We start from the raw sequence: 20,613 nt of genomic DNA on the forward strand, positions 1-20,613 counted from the left end.
ACACAGAGCATACTTTTTTGCAAAGCAAGTTTCATACCAAATGTAGTATCTACAATACTTTCACCTCCCATTTTCCACTTTTCCACCTTCTAATATTTCCTTGAGGGGTTAAATAGGAGAGTACACTTATTATTACTTATAACTTATTACTACTTTACTAAAAGTCAGATGTAAAATGTAATCAAGGACATTTTCATGGCTCTGCCCTTGCCCTGACCAGAACATGAGCAAACTTAAGCACGGACATGGCAAAATGAAATGGACATGGCATGATTTCACTACATTTTTATTTCAATCAAGCCAAATCAAACAGTCAAAGTTCATACAAGCATCTATTTTTCCCAACAGATGACTCTCAAAAAAGTGCTCTTAAAACATACTTAGACGCTTAGACAAACAAGTCTAAGCAGCAGAACCCTGAGAAGTCCATGGACACTGGAGCATGAAATGATTGGTAACCACAGACCTTTGGTTAACTGGCTTTTATCAGTATAAACAAACTTATTATACCAATAAAACAGATTGTTCAATAAAACACGTGGAGTGTAAAACTTGCACATGGTTTGTGTAGTACAAATATCAAACCAATGAAAGTAAATCCCATATATTCAAATTCCATATATACAGATTCCATTTATATTCCAAATTTTAATTTGCAATGACAAAAATGACAAGATTGTTGCTTTTAAAAAAAATACATTACGTGCAGTTACAGAAACACATTAGGGCACTACCTATAAATTAGGACATCTTCATCACATAAAGAATGACTGAAAATAAAACGACTGACATGCATGGCTGATGAATCGGGTCAGGAGGAACTCAACACCTCTCTTGAGCTCTGAGTGAACAATGCTCGTGCACTGGGTTTTCTTGCGGGTTTTGTCACGGGAGGTCAAGTTTCACGGCTAAATATGTGGCAAAAGGATATTTAATACCTAAAAGAATGAGCCAGGTGGATTTCTGGTCTTTCCCACTGGGGTTAAAATCACTCATTACATAATTCAGATCTGTACATACAAAGCCTCCCACAGCAGCCATCACATTCCAGTGTTTTCAACATATAAAATATTGTCGTTGTGACATATTAGGTTTCGCAAGTAATGTTGGCATTTATATTTATGGTAAAAAATCAAGTTTGTCATCATTGTACCTGAATATTAGAGAGCCTTACCTGAAAAACGTGAACTTTTTATTTTATTCGTATCTTTGTTTTATATTTATTATATTTGTCCTATTGTTTTTAATGTGCTTCTTGGTGCTTAATGGTCCTTATTTTTAATAACAAACAAAAACAACAACAATAGCTGTATTTTGATATATATAGTTAAAGTTAAATAATAAAAAAAATTTTTGGTCATATCACCCACCCCTATCTGTTTTTCTAAATCTGTATGACTGACTTTGCAAATGCAGATGTTTAGCAAAATGTCCAAGCTCCTCTTTTACACACAAGGTACGCGGGCTGTCTAAAAGGCACCATAAATGTTTTCTTCCACACAGGTGCCACCACATATTCATTAGATTTTGGAGCTGTGGCAGCAATTCATTTCTTCATCCTCAGTAAAAACATACATTTTGGAATGAAAGCTTGTGTTCACCAAGAAAAAAATAGTAATTGCAACATTTAATCTCAATTTTTTTTTATATTACATTTATATTAAAATATTAGTATTTTAAGTTTATATGTCATTATTCTGACTTTTGATGTTGTTGGTTTAGATGATTTAACAAGTTTATACAAATCTTCCTCTCCTGTAGTAGAGAATAAGTGGAATTGTTCCGCAGGAGGTCTATAGCGCACCTATGCAGTACTGTAGTTGACGGCTGCATGGTTACAATTTTATCTCAAATTGTATCAATCTTGGAAGTAAATTAGTTTATAAAGTCATTACTGCTGTGCTGTATTAATTAATTATTATTTTTTTATTCATTTAGGCACTATGTTGAATAAATACCTGTTGTTATGTTTGATTTCTTCTAAAAGAGACGAAAAGTAATTTGATCTAGCAGTTTTTAATGCTTTTCTGTAGGATAGGGTACATTCATGCCATGCAATACGAAATACTTCTGGGCTGCGCTGTTTAGAGCACGAGTGTGCTTGTTACACCACAGTTATACCTCTTGACACATACTGTTTTCCTTAATCATATCCAACCATATCACAACCATATCTAAAGTGCTAGAAAAGAGAGAGTCCATAGTTTCTACATCATCAAAAACGAAGGTACACCGAGCTACAATTGCAAACCACTCAGCAGCACTGCAGACAGAAACCAGAAGATAGAAGTAATTCTGTCACTGTCTGGAATTTAAATCTTGCAGTTCTGATATTTTTTCTCAGAATTCTGAATTTACATCTCACAATTCAGACTTTATCACAGAGGTTAGCATCTCACAATTCAGTTTTTTTCCCAGCCAAGGTTAACTGCAACTTTTATTTTGAAATTTCTGGCAATTTTAAATTTACAGCTAGCAATTCTAACATTTTTTTTCCTTAGAATTCTGAATTTACATCTCAGATTTCTGACTTTTTTCTCAGAATTCTCAATGTACATCTCGAAATTCTGACTTTTTTCTCGAAATTCTGAATTTACATCTCGGAATTCAGACTTTATCGCAGAATTCTAAGTTAGCATCTCACAATTCTGTTTTTTTTACCCCCGCCAAGGTTAACTGCAACTTTTATTTTGAAATTTTGACTTTTCTGGCAATTTTAAATTTACATCTAACAATTCTGTCTTTGTGTCTTGCAATTCTGAATTTACATCTAGCAATTCTAACATTTATTTTTCTCAGAATTCTGACTTTTTTTCTTGAAATTTAGAATTTACATCTCACAAATCAGATTTTTTTTTTCTTGCAATTCTGAATTTACATCTCACAATTTGGACTTTTTTCTCAGAATTCTGAATTAACATTTTGCGATTCAATTTTTTTTCCACCAAGGTTAATTGGAACATTTATCTCACAATTCTGACTTTTCTGGCAATTTTAAATTTACATCTTGCAATTAAAAAAAAAAAAAAATTGCAAAAACTGCAAGTTTACATTTAACAGTTCACTACAGGTAATTGCATATATATATATATTTTTTTTTAATCTTACAATTCTTTTTTCTCAGAACTGTGAGACATAAACTCTGATTTGCAAGAAAAAAAGTTTTTTTTTTTTTCCTAACCCCCTGGCAGAAACAAGCTTCCATGTTTTGGTCTGTACAATAAGACTTAGGAAGAATTTAGTGCACAAGTAGTTACTTTTATGGAGCTTTTTGTTGTTTTTGGAGTTTGACGGCACCCATCTCCATTCACTGTTATTTTATGGAAAAAGAGCTGTTAGTTAAATTAGTTTTTGTGGTCCACATGAGAATAAGTCAGTGATGAGTTTTCATTTCTGGACGAACTATTACTCAAAGAAAAAGAAACATGCATGATTTATACGAGCGTGAGAGAATGTAAACTCCACAAAAAGCCAAAAAAGTTAATGATTAAAAGCACATGAACCAAAGCCTCCTACAAATCTAGTGAGAAATGATTCAGAACATGTATGTATTTTCATTGGTCTGTGCTTTTGTACAGCTCCACTGTGCTTGAGCTCAGAGGCCTGCTGTTTCTCAACGTCCTCGCTGCTCCTGAACCCTGTGACGGGACAACCAACAAATCAGTATTACTCCATTAATCCTTTAAAACAAATCAAATTAAATCCTAAGCTCACACAGCAACCTCCCTAAACCATCTCACCTGAAAAGAGTCATTGTCATCTCCGTTGCTGTTCAGGTAACCGAGGGACGCGGCTCTCTTCATACTGCGTGGGATGAAAAATAACTCATTTACATGAAAGAACAACACTCTACTGTATCCGGCTGTAAAGCTGCTAAAGCTGGGTTTAAAGTTCAGTCATCATCACCAGTACAACAAATCAATGTGTTTGTGCATCTCACTTTGTGTTGCGAGGTTCTGGTGGCATTGTTCCTTGAATTTTCTTCACCAACATCTCGCTGCTTTTGCGCAGGACTTCCCTGAGTTTTCCGAAAGAGCCGCTTCTTCTGAGAGACCCGTCCTGAACACAAACACAGCCCTGAGTTAAAACTGTTGTTATATTTTGGTATGAGAACTATTGGTGAGACAGGCAGTTCCACCACAAACACACACCATGGTGTTTACGTTTTTAGGGTAAACCAATGGATAACTTGCTTATTGTTGTCTGCTAATTATGATAGAGTATTTAATTATTTAAAAAGGAGTTTTAGCACTGGAGGTTTTAGTTTTACAGCAATAAATACAGATCAGTAAACAATTGATTTTGACATATAAGAGACAGAAGTGATTCCACAGATTATAGATTAAGAAAGTTCCTGTTTAAATACATTTCATGTCCAAATGGGTCCACCTGGTCCAATGGGTCCTAGGGATGCCACTGGCTGAGACAGAGCTACTAGAAGGCAAGAGTGCAACCATTAGCCGAAAAAGCGTAACGGCTAAAGCTAACGCTTCTGTTCTGGCAGTACACGGAAAAGGAGACCAGAGGCCGTTTTTTTTTTTTTTTTTTTTTTTTTAGATGTCAGTGGAGGAGAGGCTGTACTTGTCATACCCTTGTGGACTGTTTTGTTGGTTTCTCCCTTCTGTGCTCTTATATGGTCTTTCCTGTTCCGTTCCTTGTTAAGTCTTTATTGGTTAATCACCCACACCTGTCTTTGTATGGTTAGCTCCCCTTTATAAGTTGGATTCAGTTCAGTGTTTGTTGTGGGATCTTAGAGTTGTTGGTGTGTGGTTCCCTGCTGTTCCTGTCTGGATGTACCCCTTTTAGATTTTATTAAAGCCCTTTTGTTATATTTCGTCGTCCTACGTCTTCCTCCACACACGACCGTGACAGTACTATGATGAATAAACAGCTTTTTAGAGGAAACTGCTTATCATTTAATGAATCGACAGCTGCTATCTGCTAATCTTCAACATGTTTTACACTAAACAATACTTTTTTGATTGAACAACTTTTAGAGTGTACCACAAAAAAAAAAAAAAGGCTGAGAAGTCAATGACTTTTTATAGCAGCTTACGGCATTTCTCATTCATTCCTCTGGTATCCGTAAATGACGACTGAGTGTCGCACAATTCTGACTGAAATTCAATGACGTCAAAGTTGCAATGTTATTGGTTATTAAGGGACATGTCATCTTCAGTTTGTAAATACAACAATAAATATCTTTTAAATTATGTATAATGGGAAATTAACAAATGTGTCTTATTCTCTAACTGCTCAGGGGTGCGTTTCCCATACAACAACGTAACTCGCTGATTAACCTCCATAGTACGATGCACTGTTGTGGAAACGAACTAGCTAGTCACGACTGTTTCCTGAACACGGTCGCATCTCCGTCGTTTGAACCACATTAGTTCAACAATGTAGGGCCGTTGTTAATGACGTCACTGAGTAATAATTTATGCTATTTAACTTATTAGAGATCTCTAAAATGCAGCTATATTGAACATGGCACCTGATGACTAATTTACTATTTTTTGTTGCCTGTCATTTCATTTTATTTGATCTTTGATTCATCGCGGGTTCCCTCTTACGTCATACTCCGGGGTTCCGGTACACTGTAAAAAAACAATTTGTTGAATCAACTTAAAATAATTTGTAACCTGGCTGCCTTAAAATATTAAGTTTAGTAAACTCAAAAAAAGTTTATTCAACTTTAAATGTTAAATTATAGTAAGTGACAACTTAGATATTTGAGTTGAATCAACTTAAAATTTTAAGGCAGCTGGGTTACTTACCCATCTGTTAAGTTTAGCAAACACAAATATCTAAGTTTTTCAAGTTGAATAAACTTATTTTAGTTGACTGAACTTAAAATTTTAAGGCAGCAGGGTAACAAATTATTTTAAGCTGACTCAACAAATTGTGACTCAAGAAATAATTTTTACAGTGTAGGCATTTATGCACATGTGCACCATTCAAAAGCAGCACTTACAGAGGAAGCTTAAAAATACACTGTACTGCATGTCAGCTTGCTTATTGTGCCCAAGAGCATAATATATTGAGCCCATATGTCTTACTAACAAGAGACTATGTTTCTAACAACAGGTCGAGAGCTGTAGTTCCAACCATGTAAGTCTGTGACGCTGTTTGCGAATGTTTGCTTGAACTACGGTTTCGGGAAACACCGAATCATTTAACTATATTGGTAACGACGGAACTTGCGACCATAGTTGGCTAACGATGCTTTTGGGAAACGCACCCCAGGATATTAGCTTAGCATATTGCTAACCTGTTAGCCTGCAAGCTTATTAAATGTCATATTACTTTGGATCATTGTTATAAAATTTGTTTTAAGATTTTTTAATTATTTATTAATAAACTAGTGTTTTCTGACTCGCCATCTACTCTTTAGACGCGCCTTTAGAGAGAAATGCATCTTTACAGATTACATAATGAAAGAGTTTTTGTTTTCGATTTGCTTTGTTTCGTTAAGTTATAATTTAAAGCTTTCTATAGATATATGTATCATGTCTGTGAGGTATGTATTCACTGAGTTTCGGTTCATTTTTGTGAAGCGCTCCTGTTGAGACGACAGAAAGCGCAGTATGTTTGTTTTCTTTATTGACTTCTATGGTGCCCGTGAGTTTAAACATCCAAAATGTAGTTTAAATGCAGCTTCAAAGGGCTCTAAACGATTTCAGCCGAGGAAGAAGAGTCTTATCTAGTGAAACAATTGGTCATTTTCTAGTTAGGGTATGTCAAAAAACTTTCATTTAGTCTCAACTGGGTTGGTACTTCTACAGCAATGTAGGACAATTTTGAAGTTGAGGAGAAAGTGAGATGTGAGTTTTTCAACCTACCCTATCTTTCTTGAACCGGAATACACAGAGTTCACACAGAGCTAGACAAGACAAACATTTGAGGTTAAAAAGTATAAATTGTCGATTTTTTTTTTTTTAGGAAATAACCGATCATTTTGCTAGATAAGTCCCTTCTTCCTCGGCTGGGATCATTTAGAGCCCTTTGAAGCTGCATTTAAACTACATTTCAAACTCACGGGAACCATTGTAGTCCACTAAATGGAGAGAAATCCTGTTTTAATTTATTGTCGACTGAAGAAAGAAAGACATGAACATCTTGGAAGACAAAGATTATCTGTAAATTTTTGTTCTGGAAGTGAACTTCTCCTTTAATTGTACTACAGAGATTGTCATCAATTGTTAACAGATTGTTAATTCACACGCTCACAAATGTAAACTGTTAACTTGTAGATTTTTAAAGTAATTGAAAGAGTTGTCAGAAGTGTAGCGATGGTGATGTGGAAGTCGAGTGACTGTGGTGTAGTTTGTTTATTCGTTTTGCTTTTTATTGAATTTAGGCAAAAACATGTTTATTTGAGATTATTCTGATAAACGAAAAGTGTAAAAATCATAAACCTTTGCCAGTCACAGAGTATCTGCAATAATAAATACAGTGTTGTGGGTAATGCATTACAAGTAACATGAGTTAAAGTAACTAGTAACTAGTAAAGTATTGCATTACTTTTAAATGTACAAGAAAATATATTTTTTTTTTCAAATAAGTAATGCAAGTTACTTTGTTTTCATTTATTTACTGACATCTCCTGTCGCCGTCTTGAAAGAAATCGGGAGTAAGTGCAGAGACAGAGGCACTTCCATCAGCCTGAGGCTTATTCATTTCAATTTAGCTGTGAAAGGGTCTTTACAGTCGACAAAAATATAATTTTGGGGTTTTTTGTTATTAAAAATAAATAAGGAATCCCAGCCCAGGTGCCAATAAAGTAACACAAAAGTAACGTAACACATTCCATAAAAACTAACTTTTTATGGAGTAACACAACAACGTAATGCATTACATTTAAAAGTAACTTTCCCCAACACTGAATACAAAAGCCAGTGGAAATATGCTATTGCATTTTTGTTGAGGGAACAAGGGTGATGCTAACAAAAGTATAAGATCACTGCAGGACGAAGGAGAATTCCTACTTCTGTTAATTGGTCAGTTTGGGAAGATTATTGGCCAACAGAGTTATTGAGCATAATAATCTCCAAATCCTGGTTGATTTATCAGCCTAGCCCATATATTAGCCAGAATACGTGTTAAAAATGCCTTTTATTAAAAAAAGCTCTGGAGCACTGCAGTGTATCTCTGAGCCCAGCAGATGGCAGGACGTGTTTGTATTCACAGATATACCACGTCATGCTCTCAGGTTATGTAACTACGCTTTACTAGGGTAACTATAGCATTACTCCTTTATAGTCGATGTGGAAATCCAATACCCTGAATCTAATCCACATCTGAGTTAGCATTAAATCAAATCTGAGCCACACACTGCCATTTTGGAGTAGAAGACATTAGCTATGCAAACAGTCTTTAATAAAAAGCTAAATCTGACATCATGATAAAATCAAAAGCTTTTAGATGTTTCACAAACACATATGCTCATGAGACCCGAAATAACCCTTTGGTTTTACTTTAATCCATGCTCTGCGCTGTCATGGTGAAGAAAACTGAGGCAAAAGCAAGCTGCCGGGGACAGAAACTAGGTCATCGTGTGGCTGAGTGAGCGCCTTCAATAAAACATTCACTTATAATTTACATTCACGCACACAGAGAGATGCCAGGCCACTAATTCCAAGCCTTTATTGGGTTTAGATGTCATATGAGCTTAATGAAGACATACATCAGCGTGCAGAAACAGCCACATATATATATTTACACACGCAGTCCAAACATCCTATGAATCTGCAGTGAGGCCTTCAGTCAAACAGCTAGTGAAGAATTCGCTGCAGCCGCACTAATTCACAAATCCTGACTGATTTGAATGGTGAACACATACAGTAATACATCCAAAGATGAAGTGTGTAATTTCAACGGCATTAGCGGAATCACACGGAATTGCAAAAATAGCATTTTCTGAAGAAACAGTGAGTGTAAAACTCGCCGTGCCACTGTTATTGGCATATTGAGCAGATATTGTCTGAACTTTTGGTCTTTCTTAAAAGTCACATGTCTTTAGCAGCACAAAAGCCAATGAAGAATGAGTTTAGCTTACTTGACACAATCCAAAAAAACACTTCTTGACCAAACTAAACATGATTAGGACTGGAAAAAATATGATGGGAATCAGTAAATTTTGTATAAAATAAAAACAGCTATAAATAAACTGTAAATGATAACTGTTATGTTATGTAACATTGTCTAAAAGACTGAGACCATACATCTTGGAAATGAAGATGTAAATGATGAACAAAGAAAATATATTAAAACAAAGAAGAAATATTTAAAATTATCACTACTTTTAGGTCACCAACACAGATTTGTGACTTCTTAAAGTGATAATTCATTACATAATGAAAATTCAGTAATCATTCTTTGAGCCTCATGTTGTTTCAAAACTGTAGGACTTTCTTTGTTTTGTGAAATTTATGCTCATTTTTAAATGTAACCTTTTACTTGAATTATTATGGTGATTATTTTTGGGTCAAGAATGCAAGGTTGTCAGCAGTCTCAGATTTGTTATTTCCATGTTTTATTTTTCTTTTGCTATATACTGCAGATTAAATACTAATATATCTGAGAGTTGGCCTGTACTTTAGGCACCTGTGTGCTTACGAAAGGAGAAGTCCACTTTCAAAACAACAATTCACAAATAATTTACTCACCCCCTTGTCATCCAAGATGTTCATGTCTTTCTGTCTTCAGTCGTAAATTATGGTTTTTCAGGAAAACATTTCAGCATTTTTCTTCATATAATGGACTTCAATTGTGCCCCTGATTTTGAACTTTCGAAATGCAGTTTAAACGCAGCTTAAAAGGCTCTAAATGATCCCAGCCGAGGAAGAAGGGTCTTATCTAGCGAAACGATTGGTCATTTTTTTCGAAAAATAAAAAATTGTATACTTTTTAAGTACAAAAGCTCATGTAGCACAGGCTCTGGGATGCGGATCCACGGGTCATTCTTTTGAATGAATCTTTAAAGTGACTCGGGAAGAACGAGTCGTCTCGGGGAGTGATTCGTTCAGTCGCGCATGCGCAACATCCTATTAGGTTCTGTACTGGAATTAGTTCACCTGTTTCGAGTCTCCGGGTTTTTCGTGTTGTTCGTTCATCTTATGGGGCTGTCACGTGACGCCGATTTTACTAAAATGAACGAAATGACTTAAAAAAGATTTGTTCATTTTGCTGAACGAGACTCAAAGGTCAGAGTCGGTAAAATGATCCGAACTTCCCATCACTACTACGAATCACGTCTGAGTTCATCGTCTGTGTACTCCGGCTCAAAAAGTTAAGAGTATGGCAAAAAACTCCATCTTATTTTCTCCTACAACTTCAGAATCGTCCGACATCGTTGTACCTTTTTGTGTTTGACTTGTGCTTTCTTAGTCTTTGCGCGTTTGCTTTGTAAACACTGTGTCTGTAGTTCTACCTACGTCTACGTGACCTTTTGACATGATTCAACAGTATGTTGTGAATGCGCATGTCAGAGCCTGTGCTACACGAGCTTTTGTGCTTAAAAAGTATACAAATTTTTATTTTCCGAAAAAATTAAATTTTTCAATTGTTTCGCTAGATAAGACCCTTCTTCCTCGGCTGGGATCGTTTAGAGCCTTTGAAGCTGCGTCTAAACTACAGTTTGAAAGTTCAAAATCGGGGGCACCAATAAAGTCCATTATATGAATAAAACTCCTGAAATGCTTTCCTTAAAAACCATAATTTCTTTACGACTGAAGACAGAAAGACATGAACATCTTGGATGACAAGGGGGTGAGTAAATTATGTGTAAATTGTTGTTTTGGAAGTGGACACCACCAGTCAAAAGTTAAGGGTCCATCAGATTTTTTATTTGTATTTTTTATTTTTTAATAATATTTTTGTTGGGCAGAGATACATTAAATTGATTAAATACATAAAACATTCTATTTCAAATAAATGTTTTTCTTTTGAACTTTGTTTTCTTTAAAGGATCCTGAAAAATTAATGATTTCCACAAAAATATGTAATATTTTTGCAGCACAACTGTTTTCAACTTTGATAATAATCAGAAATGTTTCTTGAGCAGCAAATCATCATATTAGAATGATTTCTGAAGGATCATGTGACACTGAAGACTGGAGAAACGATGCTGAAAATTCAGCTTTGATCACAGGAATAAATTACATTTTAACATATATTCATATAGAAAACAGCTGTTTTAAATTGGAATAATATTTCACAAATTTACTGTATTTTTGATCAAATAAATGCAGCCTTGGTCAGTACAAGAGACTTCCTTCAAAAATATAAAAAAAATAAATAAAAATCTCAATGATCCCTTAATAACTTATATTTTTTTACACTACTGTAGTGATATTGGGAATTTTCTTGACAGCACAAAAATCCAATTTCTAATTTCTTTACATTTTGCCTGTTCACGAGTTTCACTCTGCTAGTCCAACACGTGTGTTTCACTGAGCTTGTATAGTACAGATAATTAATCAGTGTTACACAGTTAACAATGTAGACACAAAAACAGACATCGCAGAGAATAAGGAGGAATGAGCAAACGACTGAAATCAGTCAGTGTGCGGAAGAATCAGAGAAAGAGACAGCAAGAACACACAGCGAATGTAAGTTGATATCCCATCAGCCTCAGCAAAGAGTTAAAGCTGTGCAGGGCTTTTCTCCACACACACTTCGCCCAGCAGAGAGCAAACCGCACAGCAATCCATTTAGATCAGGCAGATCAGATCTGATTTGTTGTAAGAGCAGACAGAGGAAGATGAGGAGAGCTTAGGCCTAATGCAGAGAGAGAGACAGAGACAGACACACACACAGAGAGAGAGACAGGACACAAAAGCACACATGAGACGGGCAGATCAATGAAAAACAAGAACAGGCAGTGAGTCTGTCCATAAACACACATATTGTCTATTAGTATCTTCAGATTTAACCTGTAAGGAGTTGTTTTGTTAGCATAAATGAATGTGTTTAGGTTGATGGTTTAGTGTTTGACTTGAATAAAACCATGTTAACTCAGAACCATTAAATCATATTAACAGATACAACTTTTGATTTTATAATGTATCAGTAAATGTTGAACTTGGATTAACAGATGCTTTTTAAGTATTTTTTATTGCTAGTTCACAAGTTGTAGTTCACACATGTTAAAAAGTGGAGCCTTATTGTAAACATACATACAAAAAAATATTGTTGAAAAAAAAAAATTTACATATACTGTATGTAAGTAGTCTAACAAGTACACTGTAAAAAAAAAACAAATTGTTGAGTCAACTTAAAATAATTTGTAACCTGGCTGCCTTAAAATTTTAAGTTTAGTCAACTCAAAAAAAGTTTATTCAGCTTGAAATGTTAAATTATACTAAGTGACAACTTAGATATTTAAGTTAAATCAACTTAATATTTTAAAGCAGCTGGGTTACTTACCCATCTGTTAAGTTTAACAAACACAAATATCTAAGTTGTTGCTTAGTACAACTTAACATTTCAAGCTGACTAAACTTATTTGAGTTGACTGAACTTAAAATTTCAAGGCAGTAGGGTAACAAATTATTTTAAGCTGACCCAACAAATTGTGTTTTTTTATTTTTTACAGTATTATGTAATTTGCAATTATTTGTAAGAATGGAAGGTTGAGCTCTTTTACCATGATTTTTTTTCCATGGTTTTCCAACAGTGATTTCTCTGATCGGTCAATTTTTTTATCTTTAGGATTGTGAGTAGTGAAGATCTACCAAATAAAACATGCTTTAGATATGAAATTCAAGTCACACTAGTTTCTGCAAAAGATAATGTTTACTGAAATAAATGTTTATTACCATAGTTCATCTCAAACGATTTCTACATTACAGTTAAAATAATATGTTGAAAACGAATGGGATTTTTACTTGTAGAATATGACTCTATTGCACTCTTTTGATTAGGGACTTCTGCTTTATAATCATAGATGTTTAATTATATGGTAACAAGACATTATAGGTTAAGCAAAAATAGCTGTGAAGTAATTGTTAATCATAGCTTTGCATCATAACAGTAGTAATGATAGCATCAGTGATGAGGGTTTGTGGGTAAGGAGAGAATGACTGCTACTGCTGAGTCACACAGCACTGATGTCACACAGGATATGACATCAGCAGGGGGCTATGGCAACTTTGGCACACTGAACAGACTGCAGTGCAGCAGTGACCAACACACGCTGTCTCTGTCTTAACATCAATCCCACAACCATGAAATACTGCATCATTATTGTGCCTGCAGTCTAAATAGCTGCTTCTCAATTCAAGCTTCAGTTTATGTGTTTAAATAAGATGATGAATATTTCAAATTCTGAATATTTAGTTATAAATACTGGAATAAAATTAATATTTAATCCCATCCATCCATCCAACCATCTAACATGCACTGATTTATGGAGCTTTAAATATGACAAAAACAAGATATTTTGATCAAATATTGCCCTCCAAAGCCAGGTAATGAATTAGTCAAATGTGGCTACAATTGAACTAAACTGAGTAAATTAACTTTTTAAAACAAAAATATGTTAGCAAACTCAATGTGTGTGTGTAAAATTGACAGGTTGACAAGGACAAAGAGTATTTCTGATAGGCTAATAAGTTGCAGGGACATTTTATGAGTGTTATTGCGAAAGATCAATAAAGGGACATGGTGATGGTAAAAATGAATTGAATGAAGTTGAAAAGGAAAGATTCTATTGTCAGGTGTCGTAGCACGTGATTGTGGACACAGATGCCTCCAAGACCGGCTGGGGTGCCGTATGCAACAGGCAGGCAGCCTCGGGCTCCTGGACAGGACCTCAACTGCAGTGGCACATCAATTGCCTCGAGTTGCTTGCAGTGCTTCTAGCTCTACGTCGGTTCTTGCCGATGTTATGCGACAAGCACGTGCTAGTCCGAGCAGACAATGTTCCGACGGTAGCGTATATCAACCGGCAGAGTGGTCTGCGCTCCCGTCGTATGTCGCAACTCGCCCGCCATCTCCTCCTGTGGAGTCAGACGCGGCTCAGATCGCTGCGTGCTGTTCACATTCCGGGAGAGCTGAATCGTGCAGCCGATGCGCTCTCACGACAGCGCTCTCATCCCGGAGAATGGCGACTCCACCCCCAGGTGGTCCAGCTAATTTGGAGTCGATTCGGCGAGGCTCAGGTAGTCCTGTTCGCTTCCCCCGGAATCCTCCCACTGCTGGCTGTTTTACGCCCTGACCGAGGCCCCCCTCGGCAGGGACGCGCTGACACACAGCTGGCCCCGGGGCTTCCTCAAGTACGCCTTCCCCCCAGTGAGCCTCCTTGCACAGACTCTGTGCAAGATCAGGGAGGACGAGGAGCAGGACCTGTTGGTTGCGCCTTTTTTGGCCCACCCGGACCTGGTTTGCCGACCTTACGCTCCTCGCAACAGCCCCTCCCTGGAAGATTCCCCTGAGGAAGGACCTTCTTTCTCAGGGGATAGGCACAATTTGGCACCCGCGTCCCAACCTCTGGAACCTCCATGTGTGGCTTCTGGACGGGACTCGGCAGACTTCACTGGCCTTTCCCAGGCAGTGATTAATTCCATCATTCAGGCTAGAGCCCCCTCTACCAGGCAGGCCTATGCTCTGAAGTGGGGTCTGTTCGCTGATTGGTGTTCCTCCCGCCGTGAGGACCCACAGAGATGCTCTGTGCTTTCCTTCCTTCAAGAAAAGCTGGAGCGGAGGCTGTCACCCTCCACTTTAAAAGTCTATGTGGCGGCCATCGCTGCATATCATGATGCGGTTGATGGCCTGTCCCTCGAGAAGCATCACCTGATCGTCAGGTTCCTGAGAGGTGCTAGGAGGCTAAATCCCCCTCGTCCGCACCTCATCCCCTCTTGGGATCTCTCCGTTGTGCTATTAGGCCTTCGGAGGGTCCCCTTTGAGCCGCTTGTATCAGTCGAGCTGAAATATCTGTCTTTAAAGACGTCGCTCCTGATCGCGCTCACATCCATCAAGAGGGTGGGGGACCTGCACGCCTTCTCTGTCAGCGAGTCGTGCCTTGAGTTCGGTCCGGCTGATTCTCACGTGACTCTAGGTGCCCAAGGTTCCCACCACTCCCTTTAGGGATCAGGTGGTGAGCCTGCAAGCTCTGCCCCCGGAGGAGGCAGACCCAGCCTTGACATTGCTGTGTCCCGTTCGTGCCTTGCGCACTTACATGGACCGCACCCGGAGCTTCAGATGCTTTGAGCTGCTCCTTGTTTGCTTTGGAGGTCAGCAGATGGGGAATGCTGTCTCAAAGCAGAGGTTGGCTCATTGGGTGGTTGATGCCATCACCCTGTCTTACCAGTGTCAGGGTGAGCCGTGCCCCCTGGGAGTTCGAGCCCACTCCACCCGGAGTGTGGTCGCCTCCTATGCGTCGCCTCCTCTGCTCTCTAGCAGACATCTGTAGAGCTGCGGGCTGGGCGACACCAAACACCTTCGCGAGATTATACAATCTCCGGGTGGAGCCTGTCTCCTCCTGTGTATTAAGGTAACATCAGGTAATTGCGGGAGGACGGCTCAGTGTCGGCTTGCCGCGCCATTCCTATTGGATCCGTGCGCTATTTTCCCAGTTGTTCCCTTATGTGAACTCTGGGTCCTCCTGGTCCCCACAGTTTAGATTAGGACGGAGTTTTCTGTGTCCGGTAGGGGGTTCCTTCACCCCTCCCGGTCGTGGCCTTATATTCTTTCCATGGGATCTCCATGTTCCCCTTCCATCTATTCCAGTCTTACCACATGACTTATTGTCATTGTCTCCGCCCCCCAGCGTTTGCTTCAGTCACCTGGCACCCCTGGTAGGCCCGTTTTTCTGGCCTTCAGGGCGTTGGGAAGGTTACGTGTTGAGATTCATCTGTTTGGGAGACCCCAAATACGTCAGTTATGACGTAACGTCGTAGAGAACGACTGAAGGGGAACGTCTCGGTTACATCTGTAACCCTCGTTCCCTGAAGGAGGGAACGGAGACATTACGTCCTCTTGCCACAATTCTGGACTGCGCTGGGGCGCTCGGTTTTGGTTCAGCTCCTCAGCTTAAATCTGAGTAAGTGGACGCACGCCGCCATCTTATATACCCGTATGTATGGGGGAGTGGCTTGGCATGCAAAATCCACTCGCCAATTTTCATTGGCCTTTTCCAGTTTATTCAGAGGTGATTGGCCTCCCAAGGGAGACCCCAAATACGTCAGTTATGACGTAACGTCTCCGTTCCCTCCTTCAGGGAACGGGGGTTACAGATGTAACCAAGACGTTTCTTGAATACAATACTTTTGCAAAAGAAAGCAAATGTTTTGCAAGAGAACGTAAAGTTTTTCAGGAGAATGCAATGCTTTTGCAAAATAACACAAATGTTTTGTGAGAGAATGCAAAGTTTCTCAGGGGAACGAAATACTTTTGCAAGAGCACATAAATATTTTCTCAGGAGAACGCAATGCTTTTGCAAAAGAACGCAAATATTTTGCGAGAGAATGCAGTTTTTCGAGGGACCACAATACTGTTGCAAAAGAAAGCAAATTTCCTTGAATACAATACTTTTGCAAGAGCAAGTAAATATTTTTTTTTTGCCAAGTTTCTTGGAGAAAGCAAATGTTTTGCAAGAGAACGCACAGTTTCTCAGGGGAACGCAATAATTTTGCAAAAGAATGCAAAGTTTTTCAGAAGAATGCAATGCTTTTGCAAAATAACGCAAATGTTTTGCAAGAGAATGCAAAGTTTCTCAGGAGAACAATACTTTTGCAAAAAAAGCACAAATGAGTTGCGAGAGAATGAAAGTTTCTTGGGGGAACGCAATGCATCTGCAAGAGCACGGAAATATTTTGTGAGAGCACAAAGTTTCTCGGTTGAACAATACTTTTGCAAAAGAATGCAAATATTTTGCAAGAGAATGCAGTTTTTTGAGGCACCACAATACTTTTGCAAAAGAATGCAAACGTTTCGCAATACTTCTGAAATAGCATGCCAAAAGCATTAAAATATAATTTTTCTCTCCCATCTCATATTTTATTCATCACCATGTCCCCTTAAGGCTCCGTATACTTAAAGCAGCTTAACAAAACAGAAATATTACTCACTTACCCCGTTCCACTCCACACTGCCCTCTTCGCCGGCGTCACTGCTGCATTCGTACTTCACGCTAGAGATCGATGCAGTGCTCCTCCGCCTCTCTCCATCTCTCTGATGGTCCACTGCCGCTCCCTGACACACAAACACACATATATACATGTGTTACACAGACATCCTATGTCCCAGCTTACATCGCTATGATTTTTACAGATGTTGCACCTGTTTGCGGGACCTCATGGCACACTCCTCTAGGGTCTCTGCTGCTTCTGTTTTACCCTGCTTACGGTACAGAGCACCAAGGTTCCTCAGTGTGGTGTTTACCGTGGGGCTGCGTATGAAAACACACACAGTTTCATAGGTGCCTCATATAATTCCCAACACATTTAATATTCAGACTACATTTGCACTCTTTGAAGAAAGTATTCAACTTTCCAATAGTATTCAACTGAGTTAACTGCACACAGCAATTTTTGCTGTGGGGCTAAAATAATTTTGGGTAACCGTAGCTGCTTATTTCTCACCTGTTCACCTTGCAGGCTTTGTACCAGCCGCCGTATTCCCCATAATTCCCATCTGCCAACTTTCCCTGAGAGAAAGAAGAGGTGGAAAACACACACACGCACAGAGGTTGTCTATCATCCAGACAGGTTCGCAGTAAGGGAAACTATGTTTGCTGTAAATACACATAGAGTGGGTACAGAAAGCCACAGCCTCCTTTCAAAACATTTACAGTACTTTCACAACATAAAGTAGAGGAAAGGCACATGGAATGAATCTAAAAAGAAGTCTATAGACAAAATGTCTGACAAAACCAAACACATTTTACGAGCCAAAGAACAAGTTACAGTAGTAGAATCCTCTTTAAGCAGTTTCAGAGTCTCTGGACTGAAAAATACAAAATACTGACAGAATGAGGACACCTGCAGCGCTCTTTCAGGAAGTTTCAGCCGTTTCAATATGACATAACCCTAATCAGAGCACCATGAAGGACAAGAAAGTGACCATTCTCTAGAGGCCTAGTCAAGGCTCTGCCTAAATCCCATTGAGAATCTGTGGAATGACTGCAGCGCAGTCCTTATTCAGAGCTGTTTGGATTCTTTTCCTCTGGATATTGTATCACTGTGGTCGAAAAAACAGAAAAAGCTAGAACTGTGTTTTCAGTTCAGGCTCTGTGCGACAAAATGTGAATAGTTTGAAAGTAGGTGGTGACTTTCTGTACTTGCTGTATCAGCTTCCTACATGAGCATCTCAGCATTTCACCCCCCCACACACACACGCATGTACTGGCAGAAACCTACTTTGCTCTCTTGTCGTTCCTCAGCGTGCATCCAGATGGGTTTATTTTCAGCTGCAGACACAGAGAAACAGTTCTGCTACTTCAGCATTACAAAAACACACCATGGTAAAAACAGAGAAAGTTTCTGCCAAATATTGTAGTAACTACTGTAAAATCACACTTATGTTTTCATAAATCTTGCCAGGGAACTGCTATGCTGTTTCTAAGGCTTTCTGAATTGTTGTTCTATTATATTCTAGTTTCTAGATATGACTGGGTTCCTCCTTCAGTTGTAGATTTAGGTTACAAAAGTATCACTACACATATGTATGAAAGCTTGTTTCCACCACTAAATAAAAATAAAAAAAGCTAACTGTGACATTTTATCTCATATATCTGACTTTTCTCGCAATTGCAAGTTTACATCTCTTTTTTTGTCACTGAATTGCGAGATATAAACTTGCAATTGCAAATTAAATTGCGTGTTATGAAGTTAGAATCGCAACTGTAAGAAAACTGTCAGTCTTTTTTCCTCAGAATTGGACTTTAAAACTTGCAATTGCAACTTTTTATCTCAAATTCTGACTTTTTTTTTTCTCAGAATTGCGAGATATAAACACGAAATTGCGAGTTATAAAGTCAGAATTGTAAGAAAATTGCCAGTATTTGTCACTGGATTTTATAACTCGCAACTGCAATTTTTTTCACCTCATAATTCTGAGAAAATAAGTCATATTTGCGAGAAAAGCGTCAACATTTTAAGATATAAACTCACAATTGTGAGAAAAATAAGCCTGAATTGCAAGAAAAAAGAATGGACTATACCACAATATTGAGTTTATAACTTGCAGTTGTGAGTTATAATGTCAAAATTGTGTGATATAAACAAACAATCATCAGAAAATAGCCAGTTTTTAATTTTCCTCAGAATTGGATTTTATAAATCGCAATTGTGACTGTTTATCTCACAATTAAAATTTTTTTTTCTCAGAATTGTGAGATATAAAGTTTTTTCTCAAAATGTCATAATTTTGAGAAAAATGTAAGAATTTCAAGATATAAACTCGCAATTGTGAGAAAAATATTAGAATTGCGACTATATCTCGCGATTACAAGTTTATATTTTATTATAATTCTGACTTTATAACATGCAGTTGTGAGTTTATATCATGCAGTTCTAAGAAACAAGTAAAAACTTGCAATTGTGGGAAAATTGCCAGTCTTTTTCTTCAGAATTGGACTGTGTAACTCGCAATTGCGACTTTTTATCTCACAATTCAGATTTTTTTCTCAGAATTGCGAGATATAGACATGCAAATGCGAGTTATAAAGTCAAAATTGTATGATATAAACAATCATCACAAAATAGCCAGTTTTTTATTTTCCTCAGAATTTGATTTTATAACTCGCAATTGTGACTTTTTTTACTCAAAATTCTTAAAAAATAAGTCATAATTGTGAGAAAAATGTCAGAATTTCAAGATATAAACTCGGAATTGTGAGCAAAATAAGTCTGAATTACAAGAAAAAAAACTTTAGAATTACAACTATATCTCGTGATTACAAGTTTATATACCGCAATTCTAACTTCATAACTTGCAATTGAGAGTTTTAACTTAAAATTCTGGCTTTTTACTCAGAATTTCGAGATATAAACACCTAATTTCAAGCTATAAAGTCAAAATTGTGTGACATAAACAAACAATTATCAGAAAATAGCCAGTCTTTTATTTTCCTCAGAACTGGATTTTATAGCTCTCAACTGCAACTTTTTTTCCTCACAATTCTGAGAAAGAATATAAAGATATAAATTCACAATTGTCAGAAAAATAAGTCTAAATTACGAGAAAAAAAAGTATTTCTCACGATTACGAGTTTATATCCTGCAGTTCTGACTTTGTAACTTGCAACTGTGTGTTTATATCATATAATTCTGAGAAAAAATTCAGAATTGTGAGATAAAAAGTCGCAATTACGCAATTTTTTTTCAGAGGCAGAAACAGTCTTCCATACGTATGGGATCAAACTAACAAATAATTGTAGTAACAACATTCTCAAAGTTTAGTCATTTACCAACCATCCACCAGGTGAACATGCATTAAAAATGTCAAGAGCTCAACATAAATTTGGAATGAACATATGAAACAGAAAATATAGAAAAATGAAGAAATTAATCAAGGTGATTTATTGAAATCAAATGTGAAATCAACATAAAAATACTTAACAAAAAACGATGTGATTTTGAAAAGAAAAGTCACAAATGACTCAACACA

The 20,613-nt window shown here is 37.5% G+C and overlaps 1 protein-coding gene across 5 annotated transcripts in view; it reads right to left on the reverse strand.

Moving 5' to 3' along the window:
- Positions 1-1,674: 1,674 nt before the first annotated feature.
- klc4 (kinesin light chain 4) overlaps positions 1,675-20,613 on the reverse strand; it is a 36,393-nt gene continuing 17,454 nt past the window's right edge. For 2 of the 5 annotated variants that reach the window (XM_051094422.1, XM_051094423.1), the window contains 7 exons: positions 18,363-18,412; positions 17,586-17,650; positions 17,284-17,392; positions 17,077-17,196; positions 3,941-4,059; positions 3,741-3,804; positions 1,675-3,638 (listed from right to left, as the gene is read on the reverse strand). In XM_051094422.1, the coding sequence (XP_050950379.1) occupies positions 3,555-3,638; positions 3,741-3,804; positions 3,941-4,059; positions 17,077-17,196; positions 17,284-17,392; positions 17,586-17,650; positions 18,363-18,412 (611 nt within the window). In that variant the 3' untranslated portion in view covers positions 1,675-3,554. Of the gene's footprint in view, positions 3,639-3,740; positions 3,805-3,940; positions 4,060-10,632; positions 11,782-17,072; positions 17,197-17,283; positions 17,393-17,585; positions 17,651-18,362; positions 18,413-20,613 lie in introns of those variants that run through there. The other 3 variants (XM_051094424.1, XM_051094426.1, XM_051094425.1) reach the window with 3 other exon arrangements.

The sequence above is a fragment of the Labeo rohita genome, chromosome 22, assembly GCF_022985175.1.
Source record: "Labeo rohita strain BAU-BD-2019 chromosome 22, IGBB_LRoh.1.0, whole genome shotgun sequence".
Classification (NCBI taxonomy): domain Eukaryota; kingdom Metazoa; phylum Chordata; class Actinopteri; order Cypriniformes; family Cyprinidae; genus Labeo; species Labeo rohita.